Genomic DNA, 16,281 nt, shown 5'->3' on the forward strand with positions numbered 1-16,281 from the left:
CAATTTACAAAATACTACCTCAATCTGAGTATCACTAAGCAAGGAAGGATAAATAAAGAGAATGCCAATATTTTGACAAACGGTCATCCGAAGATTATGGGTACAGTGGAATCCAATCGAGCCATGCTATTTTGGTCCTTATTCACCTGCGGGTAAAGCTCATTGTTGAATACCCAGCTAATTTGGAGGGAGTTAATCCCGTCCTGCCAATCAGGAGGGAATGGCGTGTTTTGATTGGTTGACGACAGTCCCGCCCATTTTTTCTCCCTCCAAATGCACTGTCAAGACGAGAGGTGTTGCATTAACGCCCTATGACGTTGAGGAGGGCTGCGTTACGTCTACCCTTACCGACGTATGTAAATGAGAAAAGGGTATATAATTAATAGTTGATTGTTATTATTCACACTTTTTTGCTATACATTTTGCTTGAAATTCATTACTACAAAGTTGATAAACTAACACTTTATCAAAGTAAATATAGAAATTGAATTAAACATTGATAATAAAAAATGAGTGTGGCTAAAACCGAGGCCATACAAACTTTCAGTAGACTCTTTTCCTAAAAATAATTTTTAAATTTGGGTAAAACCTCCTGATGTTGGACAATCATAGTTCTTTTCATATTCCTGTGTGAACAGGCCAGCAAAAAAACTCTGAGGATGGCTCCGGAATGTTTTTTTTTTCTAAATTCAATGATTCATAATTTTTTTACAATCATATTTATTTTGTTTATATCGTGATTCTTTGCTCAAAAACATTTATTCATCAAACGAAAAGTCGCACTGTATTTGTGCACAGTTCAATTGAGTTCATCAGCGATTTTTTAGCTATATACTCTACAGAGTTATCATCTGTTTATTTACAAAACGATTGTTTATTATATTTTTATTTAGCATCATTTTATAATGAGAACAAAAAATGCTTTTCCCACTAAATTAGCATGTGACTATGTTTACCTATGAAGGCAGAGCACCACTTTCCAAAGTTTATGTACCTTCATTAATGTCCCTTAAGGCTCATTAATGTACCTGTAACCTGTATTAGAAAACCTTTCTGTGTCATATTCGATGAATAATTTTTTTTCTTTTTCAATAAAAAAACAAATTTGTGCCAAACGTAAAGAAAAAAAGAACGATGACCGGTTTTATGTAACTTAAAATGCTTTTCAAACTGCGTACCGTAGAAAAATAGTTGTCAAAAGTCATTTCCCATGATCTTTATTATTCTATACAAACAGACAAATACTCGAACAGAAGGCACTCTTCTATGGTTACCCAAATGTGTGAAACTTGACGTAAAATCATAGCATGAACATTGACAGAAGTCATTTTTGATCAATAAAATACAATCTACCACCAAAATTTACCATCACATACCGGTACATACTTTAGTAAAGTAAATAAAACGATCAGTTTGTGTAAGTAAATTGTGTAAGCAACAACAAGCAGTATCGTCAAATAAGTAAATATTTGTAGAGATTAAAAATACTCCTTTCAATAAATATAATTTACCATCCAAAAAGTTCACCAACTGGGCCAACAACACAAATTTTAATTAATTGCAGAAATTGTAAATAAAACTGTAAATTAGATACAGAATTAAAGGATAACTTGTCACACCCAAGACAACACGATAATCGAGAGCTGAACTTAAGATGTTATAACTTTTTACGACGATACAAATTTTATTCAATCCTTTGTAAGATGTATTTCATGAGTCAAAATCAATATCAGAATTGTTATTGCATTAATAAAAAAGGTGCAGGGCAAAAGTCACTAAAGTCGTTGACTTTAAATTAAATTTTAAACTAAATTTAATTAAATAATTAAATTTAATTAAATTTAATTTAAATTTAATTTAAATTTTAATCGTGTAGATATAAAGTCTTGCTAAAACGAAAAAAAATAAATTAAAATATCTAACAAAAATTTAAAAATGTAATAAGTCCTTTAATGTTGTAATGTTTTTAGTTATGTACAAACAAACTAAAGGAGCGTTTCATACCACAAATTATCTTATTGATTCGAAGTCAATAGTCTACAATAATTTATAATTTCTTTACAGGCATTTACTAATTTTGCCTGTTGCACATTCACAAAGAAACCAAACTCTTATTTTTATTTTTTTAGTGAATACGCCTTTATAATTATTAATTCAAGAATCACAAGCGGTTTTAGGGAAAACGTTCCAAATCGTTTAAATGTTTGTAGATATGTAGGGAATCAAACTCGTCAATCTCGAACTAAATCCTGAGACCAATAGACAAGCAACAGAACCAATCAAGAATTTCATTGGCATTATTTCATAACCAAAGATATATAGACACGGTTATAACAATTTACGGAATACAATAAATCTATGTACTTTTGCCTTGATTAACCAAAGCTTTATAGGTATTTTGTTAATGTAGTGAACTATTGTCTTTGTACTTTTCTCATAAAAAACAAGCACTTTTAGTTATTGTATGTAGTTTAGAGTAATTTAAAAAAACTTGTAATTTTTTTAATAATAGTTAAAGTAAGAGTTGTGGTATTAGTAGTTAAATGAACTAAGGTTGTAGATGACATTAGTAATCCTTTGTTTAGAGGATATAAGATATTAACTGTTTTGGTCTAGTATATTTATTGTATATAGATTGTCTGATGTAAACAGTTTATTGTAAATCTTTTAGATGATCTCCCCACACACGAATTTGTTCGTATCAATTTTATAAGCAGGACTATTTCTCATTTCTGAGACCCCAACAGCGTAGTTGAAAAAAAACGTACTATTGAGAGTCTTTTTGTGCTTTTTGTGATTCAATCTTTTGCCTTGTTACAGTACCGAGTAATATGAATTGCCTTAATGCTAGTATTTTAAGAAAACTATCCTATCCATGATACTGTATATGGGTTACCTGTATATGAAATTCAAACCTTTGTGAATCATTTTATTATTAAAGTTTACCAGTAATAATAAAACATGTTGTATTACTTAAAATCCCTATAGTTAGCACCCTAGCATAATAACATAAGCCTGTTATTTTCTGATGACTAATTATTTATTATATTTGAAGTATGGTTAAAGCACATCGAAGAAGTTTCAGGCGGTCTATTGAGCCATATGGCACAACCATCTTTTAAATTTTGATATATATTCAAAACGGTGTATGCTACATGATTATATTTTTATCAAGGTTTTAGAATGTTATTATCTAAATAATTAGTTAGAATTGTAAATGTATGTCAATTCTAAAGTGAAAAAAGATTTTTTCCCATAGAAAACCAATTTTTTTAAATTTTAAAATGACTCATAAAGAAATAATAAAAGATGCAGTTATAATAAATAACCAAACCGCAAAAAAAGTATATTAAAAAAAAGTATATTAAAGTATATTAAACCTAAATATTTAAATGGTAGAAGCGATAGAGTAGAACCACCCCTGCAAACTGATGGTCTAATAATGAAAATACAATAATTATAACTGAAGTTATATACAATTTAGTTCATTACCTAAAAAAACATAACAAATATTAATTGTGTATTTAACCGAAAAACTTGCTTTTAACTACGTGTATACCTATTATTATGCCTATAAAACACATGGTATAAGTTTGAAAGACATAGTGATAATGTTAAGGACGTTAGCATTTTCACTGTCATATTCCTTCATTATAGTAGGTAATTTATTTTTAGTTAAGAAAATGTTTGGGTATCAAATAAAAGGAACTTCGCTTTTTTGTATGATACGTAATATCTAATCTATAAACCACATAAGTAAATGCAATTTTCATTTCAGAAATAAGGCTTCATCGATGCCGTACAAGAAAATGTGACCACAGTTTGATGAGATTAAACTTGAACCAATAAGATGACTGATAAACTAAGGTAAACCAAGGAAACAGTTACAATATTACCACTGATTATTGAACGTAAAGTATATTAACTATAACTGAAGTCTCTCATACGTAAAAATGTCTTAACTTTATATATTTTCGAATTAGTTATTCGAAAGTATACCCAGTACAGCATATCAATTAATTGAGACAATTAAATATAGAGTGTAAACATTGAGCCGTTTTTATGTAATGGGAACCAACATTTCATTATTAAAGCTTACCAAAACTCCACCTCAGAACTAAAAACGCCTGGATCTGTAATACTTCCATACTCTATTTCTCTTTGCAGTGGCCATCTTTGAAAAAAAAAACTATCTGCTAAAATTTTCTTAGTGTATGAGTGATGGAACTACCTCCTTTAGAAGAAATTCTGTGGATTGAATAGATTCAGCACTTTGGAAACTTTTTGATTTAATTCACACAGTAGTCCTTAGGTCACTGGCCATTTCATAACTTACCACCTTGTAAGAAAATTATATAAGCTAAAATTTAGTTGACATCTGTGGGTGTTTATAGTATTTTATAAGTGATATACCTAAAACGTGCAAGACAATCATGTCAGTATATTTTACATACCGAATTGTACACAGTAAATATATTTTAGTCATAACATTTTGTATTAGCAAATAGCAACAAGCTACATTTCAAATTATGACGTTCAATACAATGTTTAAGTTTGTGAAACATTGCGAAACATTAAATAGTATACAGCTGTAACCTATTTAAGTACAATTTATCAACAATCTTCAACATACTACTTTATAAACTCAAATTAGCTATTACTTTATGAACTTCATTTAATTCCAAATGTTGGTTGCAATGTTGATACAATGATAAGACCCAATGAATGGTTTTAATTTTCGTCAAATATATAAATTTTCTTATTTGTTGACTGTGTAAAACCACAACTTTGGTTTATTTAGATAGGTATTTATTTGTTTAATGATCCACGGTACTTGATTTGGATGAGTACTGTGGTTTGAAAGGTACTTTAAGCTGCTGTGAAGAATCGAAAAACGATATTTAGTTGCTACGTTATAATCTGTCCGCACAAAATCAATGACAATGAAATGAAACTAGGAATGGGATGGGATTGTAGGGATAGTCCAGTGTAAGTGAATTTTCTATGTTGCTGACTTTATTGTATTTTTCAATGCCTTACAAATGTAGTACAATCTTTGGCACCTTTCAACTCTATTGTAATACGCGGTCCTCAATGACACGATCTTTATATTATATATTACAGTAATTGTGTAGCGTAATATAGGTTTGTAAAAGATAAAGCGATACAATAATGGCTTTACGATATTCAACATAGATTTTCTTCTTGATTATGATTTGTAATGATTTGTAATGATTAGTAATGATTGTTAAAGATTTGTAACGTTTAGTTATGCAACAAGATAGGCTACATTCAATTGCTAATCGTTTTCTAAGTTTATTTGTAAAATAATGGTTTTCTAAGATATTCAAAATATAATTTCTTCATACGTGTGCATCGAGTTATAAATTGTACCAACCGACTTGTTATTATGTAGCTTTGTATATCCTAATAATCTTAGTATTTTTTCAAGTAACTATAACCAGCAGAATATTTTTTAAAAATCATTATATTTTATTTCTTTACTTTTTTTCAATGTAAATATTGCTCCATTTGTGTGTGATAAATATATCTTTAAGACATTTAATCTAAATTAAACATTATCCTTAAGTATATTTGCCTCATGAGTAAAATGTCTATTTCGAAATACAATAATATCGTTTAATAATTATTTTATTTCTCTATAGAAAATACAATTAACATTGCAGGATATTTTCAAACCACAACATTATGTTAGACACATAAAACTAATACACACGTCCTTTAAGTCACAGTAGCATCAGTAATAATGTTATAGTTTAATTCCTCAATAAAATGCTATCTAACTCAAATACACTCATGTTTTAGTGAAGTGTTTTGAAGAACGAATTTTAAATTGATTTTCACATATTTATTATCGATTGAATAGAGTACCAATTGATAATGAATGAGACTTGTATTTCGCTAACAGTCACAAGACATTTTCATGTTATTACGTTGTATTGAACATTAACATCTCCAGTAGGCCTTCTTCTCTACCACTTTAAGTAAGAGGTTTTCGTTATTTCAATCAACAAACTTGTAAAACGTTGGCTTCTGACTGGAGATGATCTATTGCCGTAAGTCAAGTCATTAATACATGTTTGTAACTTCTTGGGATCGATTAAAATAATAATCAGGATAATCGTGTCTAAAAAATATTATCGTCTGTATTTGTTGAGTTTAGTATGGTTACCGAATTGTTAAAGAAATCCTACTTTAAATATTTGCAATTCGTCTGCAATTTTTCAAAATTGAATGTTATTTTTTACCAAAATAACTTTATTATGTATCCTGTAAAGGTTTAAAAAAACATTAATTCATAAAAACCGCTGTATTTTAAATGAAACGATAGCTTATAAACTTTTTGAAAAGCTACACAATTTATTTTGAAATAACTAAAGTAAAGTTATTCATGTAATTTTATATAAATTTTTTATTAACATTATTATACACATCAGTAATATCATATTTTTACTTTGCCCCTAAAAAATAAATGAATAACTTGCTATATCAAAAAACTTATCCGATGCTTATCACCAAATTAAAACAGGCTTATAAAACCCATCACTCGCCCTGCTCTAGTTATTTTAAATTTGCTAGAGAAAGATAAATGTGTATAACAATTTTTCCGTCAATCATATAACGCATATGTTTTACAGTATAAGGTTTTGCACGTCAGTGACAAAATTCTAATACAATCCATTATTAATTTATTATGTCGTTTTCATACAGGTTCTTTTAAACAACAATGCAATTTCAACTAAAAATAAAGGTAAGCACATATAAACCATTTATCAGTGATTGGAATATCTTTAGTAACTTTTTTATAACATAAAACATTCATAACAACTGTCTATTTCAACGTTTTATAAAGAAAATTTTATTTGATTTGCATAAAAGCTGCTTTGGGCGATTTCTTTTCATGCTAATTACGGAATACCATGTTTACTATTTAGCATGACTGAATTTTGAACAAACGTACTGTGGCTACTAAGCAGGGACAGACACATTAGAAATATATAACAGAATTAGTAAGCTACAGTATGTCCAATTCAAATCTAACAACTGAATAATTTCAAGCCATACATTGTTTAGCATTGTTTGCGTTCACAAATTAAATAATCTATTATAAATAGTATAGACTCTTTAAATATATTTCGAAGAATAATCTTAATAATGTAATATTCAAACATAATGCATTAATAAGAATTAAAACTACTTTTAGCTGATTCAAAGCGGACGTAAAATCATAAAACCCTTATATCACAGTCGTTTTATTTATTTTAGGGCCTACATTTGCAATTATATAACTATTCTATACAATAACATGAGCTCATTTCCAAGTAAAACCCTCATCTGACCTTTATTTGCAATTCTATTGGTTATCATAATATCAAAATTTCTAATCGTAATACTTTCTACGTTCAGTAATAACTTTAAATAAAATAGGCTGTACATCAATTATGGGCTATATTTTATTGCAAAATTAAAAGGAAACTGTACTAGAATACATTTACAATACTTTATAATTTTCGATGAACGAGTGTAGTGAACGTAGACTAGAAGGTCTCTGAACAGTAAAAATGTATGTGAAAGGTTTGTTTTAAATTGTTATAGGCCTATATTTTTTTAATTGTGTTAATCCAACAAGTGTTATTAGAGTCTAAGATGCAGTAACCTGGAGTTGAGCTCTTACTGCCATCTGTGTGAGACACCTAAAACTACTCTCAGGCGGAGAAACTGTATACTGCGCTGTACGGTTGTTAGTATTATTACAATAACATAATGATAAATTATAGTTAAGTTATGAACAAGTTTTTTTTTATAATAACACAATTGACCTGAGGTACAGTAATTTATCATAAGTATGAATTGTTTCTCCAAATTCAATAAATTCGATGGATTAAAATCATATAAGATACCATCACATCATAGGACGATAGAGTTTGTCCCTTTGAAATACATTATCTATATAAAATTCATTAACGAACCTTTTTAACTAGCGCAACGATTAAAAGTGAATGCATTTGTCAACAACAACACGTTGGTAGATCTGTATATGCCCTATATATAGTTGTTAATAGTAAACATTACCCATCATTTACTAAGTGGTAATTCGCTCTAGAGGCGAATAGTTGAAATAAAACAATCAAATACATTTTAAAACTTCTACTGCAATTTATATTTAGAAAATATAAACATTTATAATCAATAATATTAAATTTTTCATTACACGTGACTTCAATTTTTTACAAACTAGTCGTTTATAACTTGATGATTAATCTTTCCTTTCATTTTCAATCCTCTTACACATTTGACACCTTAAGGTCCCCTTAAGTTATGTGAGGACTAACGTGTTAAAAGCATTGTAGTGTGTCAGTATGATGTAAAGGGTGATCTAGTAAAGTTCATAAAAAATTATAACATGCAGTTGTTTTGGTATGTCACCGTATAAGGTAATTTTCAAATTTTAGTATTTGAACATAACATAAGATTACATTATTTTATGTATGATTCAAGCTGATACATTAGAACTAGTACAGTAGTAACTTCATTCACAACCTATAATTATAGGTAGATTGTTTTCCCTTTACGTATCTCGTCTTCTACTCTATCTATTGGCTTTAAAATTATCATATTAACTAAGATTTGTATAGTGTGATGATAAATCGTTACTAGGTTTGTATTTGTATTAATGTGATTCGTGTTTAGGCTCGAAATAGTAGAACATTTATATTACCCTTTTAAAGCGCTTTCAAACCTTAATATTTTATGGATAAATGGATGTTTATGATTAAGCAGTTGGTTAAAATCCTTTTCTGAGATAGAAGTCAATGTTCATTTAATCTGACTATGAATGAGTTTGTTGTAAACGTAGATATGGTAAAAATTGTTTTTTACTTTTGTACTTGACAAATTCTTTAATCGTTCGAATTAAATGTAATTAATGACGAAGTCTTATTAATTTACAAAAACTAGTCATTAGCGAGAGTCATACGGTGGCTAGGTTGAACAAACGAAATTAAATTACACATTCGATTTTCGGATTTTGTCTCCAAAAGTAGACTTCAAACAGGACAAGACCACTCCATAGAACCAAAGTAATTTTACATAAAACCGTGAAATTCATCAATTTTGATTCTCTGTGGTAAGGGTTTCGGTTAGCATTTCACTTCAGCAGTTTAGTATGTATCATTTGGCGTGATTCGTGTGGTAGTTGTTCAATTCAAATGTTTACGTTTAAAAATTCCGATTTAAAGTCTTAACAGGGATTTCGAAACACTGTTTAACCCTAATTCAAATAAATAAAGGGCCTCAATTGGTTACGAACAAGTGACCTTCAGATCTGCAGGGGAGAGAGCTACTAGCTACCAGCATTCTGGTACCCATACAGTTTGACTCTTTACTACCATAAAATTTGAATTTGTAAGATATTAGCTTGCTTATGAGAAATAAAACAACAAAATTAAATAACGCTATAAACCCAGCCCACGCGAGAAGCGATTTCCGCTGCGAGGGCCGCGCTCTAGCATGGCGGCGGGTGGTGGGAGGGGATAATTCCGAGTTGTAAAAACATTCTAAAGGACATCTCAATCGGCTCCCCTCTCGTAAGTAAACTAGACAGGGAGAAAAAATGGTCCAATGAGGAGCGTCGTGGGAGGGTTGAGGGGGGAGGTTAGGTCCCTCCCCCAGCTGTCGTCGTCGCGGTGTGTCGCACGTCAGTCGTACAGCGAGACTCCGCCGCGGCACACGCGTTGGACGTGAGTGACAGTGTAGTGACTGTGATGGTACACTAGGTACAATGAACGGTGAGATAGAGGAACAACACACTATCCGCGTCGCAGCGCCCAGCGTGGAGAAGCAACCTCTGGTGAACAACAACAACAACAGCGAGTACGGCAAGTACCGGGGAGGGATGCCGCAGAAGTCGCCGTTCGCTATCCAGGAGCTGCTGGGGTTGTCGGAGCCCAGTGGCGGAGTACACCGTAGTCCTACCGCAGGGGTGTCCGCAATCACTCCCCACGGTCCGCACGGCTACTTCCCGCACCACCAGATGTCCATGGCGGCGGTCAACGCTAGTAGGATGGCCTACTCGTACTTCAACGCTCAGGCCGCGGTCGCCGCGTTCTTCCCGCACAACATGAATATCGCGGCAGCCATGAGTCCTGGCCCGTCGCCGACCAACAGCAACATGCTGCATAACAACTCCCATGGTGAGTACAGTACAGTGATAATTGAGTGTAGAGCAAGTAGATATAATGTATGTGAAGATAAGAGTTATAATATGTAGGTATTGCATAGACAGTACTCTAATATAAACATATAATAATAATAAACATAAATTATAGCTAGGCCTAGTAGGTAAACAAACAAAAATGCTTCAACGCGTCCGTGTCGGGTCGCATCGCGTTGCCGGCGTCGATGTCGGCATTGGCGCTGGCGGGAGGAACAAGCGATAGCGTCGGCCGATAGCCTAGCTCGAGCTACTATAGCTGTATTTATGCGTGATTATAACACTTTAAATACAGTAAATAGTTTAAAACATGAGAACAGCCTTTATAAATAAATTAAATATTATATAAATACTCATAATAAAACATTTTGTAAATAAGAATAATGCAAATGCTTGTGTATTCTAGCAAATTAATAATTTAAATTGCATAAGTTAAAACAGTACATTTTCTACTATGATAAAATTGCATTCGCAATTTATATACTGTAGTAAGTTAAATGTTAATAAAACTACACCGTTGGACATGCAAATAAATAAACTATATTTTAAAACGGTAGCGTTTATTATCTTCATAGAAACCAAAACTAATAAAATCTATCTCTTATTGACATTATTCCTAAAGACAACATTTGTGTTTACTTCCATTGTAGGCTTTTATAAAAAATAATTGTTTACATAGGGAGTACAAAAAATCATGTTATCTCTTTGGAAGTTGAATCATTATTTTTATAACATCCCAGTATGCTATAGGCTAGATACAAAACTGAATACAATAACATTAAACACAACATTTTACTTTAAATAAAATGATTTTAAATCATAATGGTTTTAATAACTAATTATTTGAAATGGTGAGAATTTTCCATATGTTTGGTAATCGTTATTGTGATATCTATATTCTAATATCTATCTGAATAAGTAGGCCTACCTATAATTATTTTAATACATTATTTTTATTTTTATGGATGGTTTGCTTAAATATTTTCACAAAAATAGGCCCTAGTTAACATTCACATGGTATTTTTGTGTCATTTTGGAGTTATGGTTTGAAAGATAAAAAAACATACAATTACAATAGAACATATGGTGTTAAAACATTACATGCTTTGAATTGAAATAGATACAATAACAATCATCATGCTCGTGTTGGAGAATTGATCACTTTATCTTTTGGATAAATGGGAAAATGAAAACTGATTATTTAATTAGTCGCATTAGCTATAGCCATTTAATTAGTGTATGTAAATAAGATGATTGTGTTTTGTATGTTTGCAAATTGCACAAGCTCTTGATAGAATTAAAAATAAAATCAATATTCGTACATTAAACCTGGTTGCGCGTTGAAATAAAAGTCTGATGCCTCATCAATTGCATGATATGATGTATAATTATTTTTAGCTCAGTCTTCAATGTTTTAGATATGTCCAAATTGTGTTTAATTTACGTTATTTTACAACAAAATAAGCCATACTAGCAGAACAAGTAAGGTTTTATTTAATTTGTGACCAAATGTATGATCTTTAATTCAGAACTTCAGAATAATTCAATATAATTCAATAATTCAATAATTCAATAATTAACTTCAGAATTCAGAATAAAGACACAACAATAATTTAAGTACAGAAGATAAATAAGTTAGCTAAAATACATTAGGCTAAACTTTTCATAAATAGTCAATTAATTGTTCAAACGAGTTATAAATAAATATATAATTGCATGTTATTGTCGTTGTTTTTGTTTTACCTAGCTAGTATCTTATTGTTGCATGGAATCCAAGTAAAAATATGCATGTGCCGTTTAACTATTGCAATAAGAATGCATTGATTATTAAAACAACTAAAAAAGTATCAATGCTAACATACCATTTATATCAGGGTATAGTGTGAAATTAATAATCATGAGTCGGCGCGGTGGTCCTGTGAGTTCTTTGCAAAAAAAGTAACAACAATCCAAATTCAACTGAAATTGGTGAAACATTAATTTAACTGTGATTTTATAATTTTATAATCACAAATTTTAACAGAGGCCGATATCACCATCATATTTTCATTACCGGATGATTCTGATAATACAAAACTCAGAGGCCGGACATCCTTCATTTTCCCGATTGCAAAACATTCGTAAGATTTTATAGCGATTAGTTATAGATTTGCAACAGTTTTTTTATCGACTTTTACAAATCCATCGTTCGAAAAAACGCAGAACTTCCGCACTTGAATGGCTTCATGAATTGTTTTGGAGCAATCTCAATTTCTGTTATCGGTCGACTTACAGGGGTTCTTCCCATGATCATAACTTTTTTATTTACTTAGGCTATAAGTATTTCTATAACTTTTTTGTGGTTTAATACCTAATAATGATAAATGAAGGGTTTCTTGTGGGTAGTGAAATACTTTAGGTTTTTTTATCTACGTTTCAGATGTGACAGCAAAAATAACTAAATAGTTTAAACCATCCATTAAAAAAATATAATGCATATAAACTTCCAAATCATGATCGTATGTATTAAATATACCGGCTGCTCGACAGATTGTAATGAAACTTTTAGGCATTATTAAGCATTATTCAAGGATGGTTTGTGTGAGGTTTGGTGCAGATCCGTCAAAAGGGCTCCGCCCCAGTGGCTCTGGAGTTTCCCATGTTAACCTTATATATTATATTATATTTGAATATATTATGAGTACTCATATTTAAATGGAATTAAAGAATCTTAACAGCTGGTTCAACTAAACAATTTGATTCTGTGATGTTAAATAGCATTAAAAGGTTAATAGGTTTACCAACAGGGTGCAGCACTATTATTTTTTTTTTATTTATGACAACAGCTAATTTGCAACCGAAAGGTGTAGCGAACGAATTCAACCTGGAGGCGAGTTAGCTTAGCGAACGAGCTAACCTGAGGCGAGTGAGCGTAGCGAACAATCTTCAACCAGGATGTGATTGAGCCATGCGAACGAGCTCATCTTGAAAATTAACGAGCATTTGACATAAAACCACATTAGGACAGGACGACGTCTGTCGGGCCACCTACTATTTCTATAAATAAAGGCAAATAAAGGTAAATAAAGGTAGTGTTCATAAATAGTATTTGAGATATTGATAGTTTTAATAAGTTAAGTTCAAGATACTGAATCGCTCAGTCAGAAAACATAAATTTCATTATGTCTTGGAAATGGAGTTTAGATATAGATATAGATTCTAAATACGTTATCCTATTTGCCGTTCTCCAAAAGATTATCCAAAAGCAGGTTCTTTTGCACCTCGAACCTTCAGTGAAATGTCAGCTTCCATTTGAACTATTGATTATTAGGATCGGACGTATTGCACACTGCTAAATTACGAACAACCCAAATTTTTCGAACAATTGATTTATTTACCAATCGATTTATAGTCGACTTTGACGGTTTTCACCTTTAAATCTAAAAAAAATCAAACTTTCATAACTATTTGCAAACTTACACGAATTAGGCTTTCCAATGACCTATTAATTAATAAAATCGGTTCAGGAGAACTGTAAATATAATTGTAAAACGTTTAACAACATATTTCATTCAGTATTTTCCCACCACTATAAAAATGGAGGTTGAAGGGGCAGAGAAGACAGAACTACTCATAATGCCACTCAAGTTCCAAATTCTGAATTTTTTATCAGCAAATAGAGTATTATTCCTTCAAAAGTAGGAGAATCTCTCCAGGATTTGGAGACTTGCACATCTGATTGTTCCAATCAGTCTCAAGGCATCAAGTTTGATAATGTTCCCCACCAGACCGGTACAGGCCTTCAAGGAGTGAATCAGTATCTGAACACTGAAGCACAAAGTCAAAGTCAAAGTCAAAGTACTTTTTATTTCCAAATTTTTACAAATTTGATTGAAATATAAAACAATTTCTTAGCATGTATCTTAAAAATACAAACTGGTTTTTTGATGATAAGAAACCTACATAGACACATACTTAATTGCTCACTAAAACACAATGAAAATTTAAATCTTACCTACAACTTGGTCTATATATGGAAATAAAATACTAACGTGCAAGGAAAGAATTTCCTGCTCGCACGTAGGAGTTACAAGTCTGAATACAAAGTGATTAAAATAAAATATTAGCTAACATGAAATGACAATATAAATTAATGGCCCATCTTGACAAATTTATATATAATTCCTGTTTACAGAAAAATAGGACATAAAGGTTAACAAATCCATTTAGTGCTGATGTTTAAAACCATTCTGTAACTTAAGTTCTTTTCTATATTTTAAGAATTTGTACTATTAATTTTATTTTATTACATATTTAATTTTAGGGCCTATGTTACAAATATTTTAAATGTAATATAGGCTATTCATTGACACTATTCAATGTACCAAGCATGTACAGATGACGAATAAAGATATTTTGATTTGATTTGAAAGGTCTTGAGATTTGAACAGATGGTTGAACATAATTTTTAATATATAACCACAGAATCTCTTCTTAAATTAAGTGATACTACAAATTATCCTCGATAAATTACTGAAAATTTTATCGATAACTTGATTTATTTGATAGTGAGAAAGATTGGAAAATTCATTATTGCATTATCAAAAATAGTTTATGGAAATTGTCTGTCGACATACTCAATAAGTATGTTTTTAATGATTTCTTTAAGGAATGGTCTGAATTTATATTTAAAATACTTTTAGGAATAATATTAAGAAATTTAGGAGCACAAGCCAGCACCAGTAAGCTAGGGAATGAACAACGTGAAAAGCAACCTTCCAAGCCTACTACTCGTCAACAGAGAAGACATGAAGACAGAGATCTGCAGGTTGTGATTTTTCCAAATCAGCTAACCATTACAAAACTTAAAGGTGAATGTTCTGCACCTTGTAACGAATGTGGCTCAGATGAACATGCAAATACCAGCGAATCCGAAAATGAGAGTGTAATTGTCAGAAATGGCATATATATATCAGGATTTCATCACAAGTTAAAAGGAAGAACCATAAGGAATTATTTCAAGAAATATGGTTTTGTTTCAAGCTGTAGTGTTTACAAGGAATATGGAAAAGTTATTTTTGAAAATCCTGAATCAGTCAAGACTGTGCTTCAAGAAGAACATTCATGGGATTCGTGTTAAAGTAGAACCGCTTAGCTGTTTAACCAAAATCAATGGAGCAAGAACAGCTTCACCCAGATGTTACAAATGTACTGAGATCCATTTACAGTCTAGAAGCTAAGATTTCAGAAATTCTCTCTGAGATCTGAATCAGTCAAGACTGTGCTTCAAGAAGAACATTTCATTCATGGGATTCGAGTTAAAGTAGAACCGCTTAGATGTTTAACCAAAATCAATGGAGCAAGAACAGCTTCACCCAGATGTTACAAATGTACTGAGATCCATTTACAGTCTAGAAGCTAAGATTTCAGAAATTCTCTCTGAGATCTGAATCAGTCAAGACTGTGCTTCAAGAAGAACATTTAATTCATGGGATTCGAGTTAAAGTAGAACCGCTTAGCTGTTTAACCAAAATCAATGGAGCAAGAACAGCTTCACCCAGATGTTACAAATGTACTGAGATCCATTTACAGCCTAGAAGCAAGTTTTCAGAAATTCTCTCTGAGATGCAGCGAAACTACGTGGAAAACCAGCAAAAAAGTATCATGATCCAAAGTGACTTGTCCGCTTCACTTCCTGGCTGCAGAGTTCTAAAACTCTTGTTATTAAGAAATTCTCAGGTGTATTGATAGTCAAAGATTATAGCCAAACATAAAATAAAGAAATCTACGCTTAAATAATATAAAACCCTTAAGTAGAAACTACCGCATTTTAAGCATTAAGAATTAAGAAGGTGTAACAAACTAAAAAAATTTTGATATTGATAATTTGTGAGTGATATCGATGCAATATTGAAACCATACAAGTATATGCAATCGATTTCGCTGAGGAGTATAAAGAATCGCAGGTACTTCATATTAAAGACTTTAAATATGGGTTCTAATAAAAAGAATTGAACACTAGTTTCATAAAACGTAGAATTGCCATCCTAATACTATACTATGAAGAT

The 16,281-nt window shown here is 31.1% G+C and overlaps 1 protein-coding gene across 5 annotated transcripts in view; it reads left to right on the top strand.

The window, feature by feature from the left end:
- The first annotated feature begins 9,694 nt into the window (after window positions 1–9,694).
- Window positions 9,695–16,281, top strand: part of LOC128986288 (visual system homeobox 2-like) — a 123,707-nt gene continuing 117,120 nt past the window's right edge. For all 5 annotated transcript variants that reach the window (XM_054406570.1, XM_054406572.1, XM_054406568.1 and 2 more), the window contains exon 1: window positions 9,695–10,214. In XM_054406570.1, the coding sequence (XP_054262545.1) occupies window positions 9,803–10,214 (412 nt within the window). In that variant the 5' untranslated portion in view covers window positions 9,695–9,802. The remainder of the gene's footprint in view (window positions 10,215–16,281) is intronic.

This window comes from Macrosteles quadrilineatus, unplaced genomic scaffold, assembly GCF_028750875.1.
Source record: "Macrosteles quadrilineatus isolate MER2022 unplaced genomic scaffold, UCM_ALF_1.0 Scaffold_2__2_contigs__length_208266976, whole genome shotgun sequence".
In the NCBI taxonomy this organism is placed as follows: Eukaryota; Metazoa; Arthropoda; class Insecta; order Hemiptera; family Cicadellidae; genus Macrosteles; species Macrosteles quadrilineatus.